The following is a 7,881-nucleotide window of genomic DNA, read 5'->3' on the forward strand; positions in this document are numbered from 1 at the left end:
CAAACATGTAATTGTGCGTCAAGTGTGCGTAAAGAGCGGCTGCAGGAGCCTTCCATGGATTAAGGCTTAAATCCCTGCCTCACGTAGAGAAGCGTTTGGGGATTTTCCCCCTCAGGCTGTAAGCTCAGGGTGATCCGAAGTGTCTATCATCTGGTGTGGAAATTAAAATGTGTATTTATGGTGTTTTATTATCGTTTTCCATCAGCGTGGCGCGTTCAGGTGCAGCTCTTCCCTCCTTGGTTTGATGGCAAATGTAAAAATAAAAGTGATTTTCCAAAAGCTTTTTACACAGATGAAACAACTATTAGGACAAATATAAATACATATTATTGAAAATGTAATATTTTGGGTAAAATTATGATAATACATTTTTTTAATAATAATAATAATAAGTTATATAAATAATGTTGTATAGTTTATTGACGATGGGGTAACAAAAAACAATCGCTCTTATTATTTTTCTATAATTTTGAACATTTTTGTGACTTTTTAACATTTTTAAAGCAGCTTTGAAATCCACAGCCTAAAAACAAAATGTGAACTCCTGTCTAAATATAGCCTTCTCCTGATTCCCTGCTCATGAGGAAGTTTTCCCTGAATGGATCTCTTAATGTCCGCGTCGATTTGGCACCGCTGTGCCGCCGATGGAGGCTGGTACAGGCCTTCTTGGTACCCTGTGCGTCTTTTTCATTGGTCAGAATCCCTTTCCTTGTGCCTCACCGTGACATCACATCCACCTCCACCCGAGCCACAGGAAAGCAACACAGATTACAGATGATGCTGGACACCTCGGAGGACGCGCACACTTTTACACTTTTACGCACAATCACTCGCTGACCGCTCTGTTGCGCGTAAAAGTGCCCAAAACAAAGGATATCATCGCCTGCGGTTAGGAGAGCGGAAAACTGTGGATGCTTGTTGAAAAGCAGGAGGAGGTGCACGGATTCTTTTTCTTTTTTTTGTGAATGGAGATGAGTCGTGCGTAAAAGTGTGTTGATCAAGTTTTGGAGAAGCTGTCACTCCTCCACCTGTTGGCAGGTGGCTTCGCCCGCGGACATCTACTATGACATTGGGTTTGGAAACCATGGAGGATATTGTGATCGATGTAGTGGGGGAAGGACTCAAAGACAGCGCAGAGGAAGAGCTCCAACCTTCGGATGAGTCGCGAAGCACCGAGACCAAAGAGCCGGACGCGTATAGCCCCGAGCCCGAGTGTCCATCTCCAGCCAAAGGCAAGAGTCCCGCCTCGGTGAAGCCTCCGTACTCTTACATCGCTCTGATCACCATGTCCATCCTGCAGAGCCCGAAGAAGAGGCTCACCCTCAGCGAGATCTGTGACTTTATCAGCCAACGCTTCCCGTATTACAAGGAGAAGTTCCCCGCGTGGCAGAACTCCATCCGGCACAACCTGTCTCTGAACGACTGCTTTATAAAGATGCCCAGAGAGCCAGGGAACCCGGGAAAAGGCAACTACTGGACCCTGGATCCGAACTCCTCGGACATGTTTGAGAACGGGAGTTTCCTGCGGAGGAGGAAGCGCTTCAAGAGGCAACATTTCCGCTTCGACCAACTGAAGGGGCAGCAGCTGGAGCACAGCGCGCTGCACGGATTCCCGCATTACGCGTTTGGAGCTACGGCTCTGCAGCTGCCCAGCCTGGAGATCTACCCGTACCTCCATCACCACGCGCACTCTCACCCGTGCAGCCCCGTGTCCATCCCGCCTGTCAGCAGCATCCTGCCCGCGCTCTCCAGCTTCTTCGCAAAGACTCACCCCGGGTTTGAAGCCTTTTCCCCGATTCAGTGCGCCGGGTTCTCCCCTCCTCTGAGCTCCATGTTCGGCTCCCCTGCTCTCTTCCACCCCGCTGCCTCTCCACACCTCCTCACTTTGCACCAGGAGTATCAGAAGCTACACACTGCCAATCATAAGTGAGCAGCTGACAGGACTCAGAGCTTTTTCTCAGGTAACAGAGACACTATGAGCAGAGTTTCTCCACATCTGCTTTCAAAGAATGTTGTACATAAACAAAACAAACTCTTTCTCCTTTTTTACGTTTTATGGCACAAATATTTTGGCGTTTTTTTATTGTCTTCTTTTTCTGTTTAATATTTAAATGACGAGTTTTGTTGACTTTTTTATGGGATGAAATAAAAAGTGAGTATTTAATCCTCGAGTTCAGTTGTATTTTGTACAGATCCATGGAGTCATTTATTTACTTTGTGGGTAATTCTCCAAACCTGCTTTATTATCTCACGTGTTTACTCTTTATCTCCGTTTCCGCACTTATGTAATAACTAATTAGGCCCGCATTCTTAATGATGACTGTAAAACAAAATTACTTAAACGATAAGAAGAGCAGCAAAGAAAGCATAAATATCCAAATATGTTAATTTAAAAAAAGGGTTAATAACATCATTTGACGACTAAAGTTGAATGCAGGTCTCAGAGGCCTTATAATAAAATAAAAGAGTGCTTCACTTTGCATCAAATATTTAAATACGATAAGCATCCACTCGTAAAACACACATTTTCCTCCATATTTGTGTATTTATTAACGATCATTCGCGTGCTTATCAACCGTCAAATTGCTCCATGTGTTATTTAATACATTGAAACTGAAGGAAGCAGAGATTTTCTTGTAAAATATTTATTATATGCTTTAAAAGTGACGGGAAAAGCAGCATGTTGGCGAGAATCAAGGTCAGGCTGTTTCATTATAATAATGCGTAAAATCTGAAGACATTTTAATAATAATAATAATTTCCATCTAAAAAACCTTGAGCACGGCAGCTGGTGTGTGTGTGTGTGTGTGTGTGTGTGTGTGTGTGTGTGTGTGTGTGTGTGTGTGTGTGTGTGTGTGTGTGTGTGTGTGTGTGTGAGAGTCGTGTTCATGGGCATAACGCTGAAAATATACATGCCTATAATTGCCTCTGCAGGGCCACACACTCTGAAATCTGTCCAACACATTTCAGATCTGTTCCTTCATACAGATCATAAAACCTCCAAATGTTCCCACACTGCAGCCTGTTATATATAATATCATATGTAATATATATTTTATTATTATCATTATGCGTTGAGTAGAACTTATTTGGGTTGGTTTCTGTTGGGTCTTGTCATTTAAAAAGGTCATTTTTAAGCGATAAATGAAAAAGAACAGGTGATTTTGTCATTATTAAACAATAACTAAGAGATGTTTAATGTTGAATAGGGAACAGCAATCATATATTACATGTTTTACTATATTTGTTACTTTAAAATACATTAATCAGTGTTTTCCTAATTTAAAAAACAGAGTTTGTCGCAGGGCGTTTTTTTTTTAACAGAGAAATCCAAACAAATTATTAATATTTTTTATTTTATTCAAATTTTCCATTAACATACAGGTGTGTAAATGTTCAGCTGTTAAAACAATTCAATGTATTTATTTTTGTAATGTTATTATTGCTGACTGAGTGGAGGGTTTGAATACATTTCAACATTTTCTTCCAAAAAAAATACCTGTAATTTAATTTCTCCATTTACATATTGGTATGATTGATATTAAAAAAGCTAAATTAATTTAAAAAATGGTATAATTAAATCTCTTACAGAGCGAGTAAAGCATTTCAACATCTTAAAGTGTAATTTCAATGTAAAAACATTGCATCCCCACTCATACCAAATACAAATAATCATCCAAACCTAAAACCAGTGATTGTACCTGCAGGCACACGCAGGATAACTCACCAAAACTTTCCCCCACATGTCTCTAATTTAGATTATCTCATTTATGTTCATTTCTGCAGAATGACAGTCGTTAAATAATCGTGGGTTTCGGAGCATGGAAGTATTTATTTATGGTACTGAGGCGGCTTCAGATGGATTACCACGCTGGACGGCTCCCTCTCAGTCTGGCACCCAGCGAGCGCTGAAACAAATAAAAGATTGTTACCTGATGCTGAGCTGTGAGGAACACACACACACACACACACACACACACACACACACACACACACACACACACACACACACACACACACACACACACACACACACACACACACACACACACACACACACACACACACACACACACACACACACACACACACACACACACACACACACACACACACACACACACACCACACACACACACACACCACACACACCCTTTCTCTCTGCTCCATTCAGAAAGAAATCTAATTGAATCTGTTCTGAGGTTTTCCTTTAAAACCAAATGTCTAATATTTGCACTGGTAATCTTAAACAGTGCGGTGGTTAAACATGAGATTCATAACACACACTGCTGCTGTTATCTGATTGGAAAACCCAATATATATACAGTTTAGTATTTATGTAGTTATTAGGGGTTTGCTTGTAGGGATCCAAAACGTCATAACTCATCAAAGCCCGTGTGAAGAGGGTGTGAATCCGTGAAATCAGGAACGATGTCAAGTCTTAAATGTGGTCCATATAGCAGGAGAGTTAACTCAAGTGTACTTAATTAAAAACTAAGTATTACTTCACCTATTTCCCATTGATGCTTCTTTATACTTTCACTTAACTGCGTTTTGTAGGCACATGTTGTCCTTTTGACCTCATTTTGCAGCATTATTACATTTAAATTAAAGATATTATACATATAAGATAAGGGACATTCAGGGGACTTAGCAGCAGCAGCAGACATAAGGGTGAAACACAGGATAGGACAGATATGACTTAAACAAGGAAAATTATAAAGACAGATAATAACAAAAATAATAAAAATACGTAAGAAATATAAAAAATAAAACATGTTGAAAAATGTAAGTGACAGAATAAATTAGAATTAAATGTGTTTACGTATATATACATATATATACATACAAGTACGGAAGAGAATTAGGGACACATGTAAAAAAAAGATTGCAATCTGGCCAAAAGTACAAGTCTGAATTCTGACTCCAAAAATAAAGTCCCTTCTTCAGATCAAACTAAAAATCATCCGCGCAATCTTGTGCAATTACAGAATAATGTGTCGTAAAGTGCAGTTTAATACGCATAACACACTGTGGTCAAATCTGAGTGAAACGCAGTTATATTAATAGACTTTTATGGCATTTTCTTTGTCATAATAATGAGCTTATTCTGCTGCAGAGAGAAGAGAAACTGAAGCTGATTTGCAGGCAGGCAGGGAGGGGGGGGGGGGGGGGGGGGGGGGGGGTTAGCGGTGCACCTGATAAAATAAGCAAGTCAGACACCCCGGGCTCGTGTGTGTGTGTGTGTGTGTGTGTGTGTGCGTGCGTGTGCGTGCGTGCGTGCGTGTGTGTGTGTGTGTGTGTGTGTGTGTGTGTGTGTGTGCATTACTTTCCACTAAAGGAGCTGCCAGTCCGCTGCCTTCAAGTCTTTTCACTTTCCTCCTGCTCTTTGTGCGTCATTGAGTGTGACAAGCTGTATTAAATCCTCACTTCTGTTACGAGTCAAAGCTTCTTTTTTAATGATTGGCAGCAAAGATTTTCCTGTTTTTCAACCATACTTTTTCCCAGAATGAGTTAAACTTAATGTAATCTGCAAAAAAAAGTGAGCGCCACTTATAATTTGACACGAGGGGAATGGTGTTTTAAATTGTCACCAGGAGCGCTGTGATCCATGTCATGATGCTGGGATTCATCTCATAATCATGAATGGACGTTTATGAGACGGGCTGTCAGTGATGCATGCTGGGTTATCAGTTCTCAGTTATCACAAGTCATAATTCCTTTCCTTCAGATATCAAGTTCCTCTTATGCGGAACAAACTCCCAGTGTTGGTCTGGAAAGCTGAAACCTTTCCCACATTTCAGAGCAGGACTAAGACTTTTCAGTGTAAGCTTTTAGTTAGGGCTGGTTCACACTTACCTTAAACCAGCACCTATATGCTGCTATACACTAAGGCTTTCATATTAGATAAAGCTCATAGTAAGCGCTGGTTTAGACTCACCTTGGACAAGTTATGGTGCTTAAGATTCTCCTCTCTAAAGAATAAGGCTGCTGCTATAGGCCTTAGACTTTGTGATAACACTCATCGTTACGGCTGGCCCAGGCTTAACTTAAACCAGCCCTTAGTGATCTGCTATATGCTTAAGATGTTCTGGCTGGTTAAGGTTTGTCTTTGAACCAGCCCCTAGTTATGCTGCTATACACTAAGGCTTTCCTATTAGATCAAGCTCATAGTAAGCGCTGGTTCGGACTCACCTTGGACAAGTTATGGTGCTTAAGATTCTCCTCTCTAAAATAAGGCTCCTAGTTATGATGCTATAGGCCTAAGAATTTGGGATAAAGCTTATAGTTAGGTCTGGCCCAGGCTTAACTTAAACCAGCCCTTATTGATCTGCAATATGCTTAAGATGTTCCTCTTCGATTTAGGGCTGGTTAAGGTTTGTCTTTGAACCAGCCCCTATTTATGCTGCTATACGCTAAGGCTTTCCTATTTGATAGAGCCTATAGTAAGTGCTGGTTCAGGCTCACCTTGGACCAGCACTTAGTTACGGTTCTTAAGACTCTCCTAGTTATGCTGCTAGGCCTTAGACTTTTTGATAAAGCTTATAGTTAGGGCTTGCTCAAACTTACCAACTAACCCTAAGCTTAAACCAGCCCTATAGTGTTGCTGCTAAATGCTTAGATTTTCAGCTGACTTTCACCTCTCTTCTCCTTCTTTTATTTCTCTGTATCTCTCTGCACTCATGTCTCATTAATGCATTTTTCTAACTCAGCATCATCTGAGTTTTTTTGCATTTTTCTACTTACAAGTTGTCAGTATTAAAGGTGACGTCTGTGTCGTGGTCTCAGCCCGTCGTCACTGCCGTTATTGAATCAGAAAACCAAACAGCTGCCGTCGACTTGTCACTACCAGAGGTTTTTTGTTGGCACATTTCAGTGTTTTTGTGAATTTAGAACACTTTCCCTTTCTGTTTTCTGCTCATAAAAGTTAATTGTACCATTTTGTTTGCTAAATATAATCACGCTATAATTTTGTCGCCACCTGGAAGACTTTGGACATCCTCCTGGAACCATTTTCTTTACAAACATCATCAGTTTTGTCATTCTGATTGTCTATTGCACATCCTGTGTCTCCTCGAGGTTTCTAGCCTTTTTCCCGTTAATTGTGGGATTTCTTTGGGAGTTTTTCACTGCGAGGGTCTTAGGACAGAGAGTGGCATATGCTGCACAGACTGAAAAGCCCCCTGAGACACATTTGTGATAACGGCTGTGTAAATAAAGTTTGATTGACTGATTGATTGAAGCTCATTCCTCAGGGGAAAAGTGACTGGATTCCTCCCAAACTCCATTCATGCCTCACTGTGCCGCTGCTCCATGCTTTAGCTCTCCCTCACCAACGCCAAGCCAAACAGGCCAGATAGAGAGAGTGATGCATTCTGGGATAACCCCTGCGAGTTCAGTCTGTTTTGTTTCACAGAGTCTGAAATGCATAATCTGGAATACATTCCTTTCAAATATTGATTTGGTTTTGTAGCTCGATGTTTTTTATGTGCGTTTCTTGGCTGGTTAGACACTTAAGCATCTGGCGTTGACTTAACCCGGTACAAAAAACAATGGGTTGATGTCATTTCTATGTTATTTGATTGAAATAATTGGTTAATATCCATGAATATATGTACATTTTGACCTAGGGCTTATTTGTTTGTATACTCACTACATTTGGCTAAATTTAGCACCAGGGTTAGATTTATATATTTACATCACTTTTAGGTTATTTACCCAAAACAACTAAAGTATGGTTGCACAATCTTACTATCTTCCATAGCTCTTTGCGCAATTATGTGTCACTTTTCTTAATAAAAGGTGACTAGCTGTTTTCAATTTGTAAAATGAAACCATGTGGGATTTTAAAGGGGACATATAGGCACATTTTTTAAGGTT

General features: G+C 40.5%; 1 protein-coding gene across 1 annotated transcript; it reads left to right on the forward strand.

Moving 5' to 3' along the window:
- The first annotated feature begins 1,063 nt into the window (after nt 1-1,063).
- Nucleotides 1,064-2,135, forward strand: zgc:162612 (forkhead box transcription factor). The gene has a single exon (XM_034127169.1). It carries the CDS (start codon nt 1,064-1,066, stop codon nt 1,928-1,930), a length of 867 nt encoding a protein of 288 aa, XP_033983060.1. The 3' UTR covers nt 1,931-2,135.
- The last annotated feature ends 5,746 nt before the right edge of the window (nt 2,136-7,881 follow it).

The sequence above is a fragment of the Trematomus bernacchii genome, unplaced genomic scaffold (assembly GCF_902827165.1).
Source record: "Trematomus bernacchii unplaced genomic scaffold, fTreBer1.1, whole genome shotgun sequence".
In the NCBI taxonomy this organism is placed as follows: domain Eukaryota; kingdom Metazoa; phylum Chordata; class Actinopteri; order Perciformes; family Nototheniidae; genus Trematomus; species Trematomus bernacchii.

Coding starts and splice junctions, on each gene's coding strand:
- zgc:162612 (XM_034127169.1), top strand. CDS start 1,064: ATGACATTGGGTTTGGAAACCATGGAGGATATTGTGATCGATGTAGTG.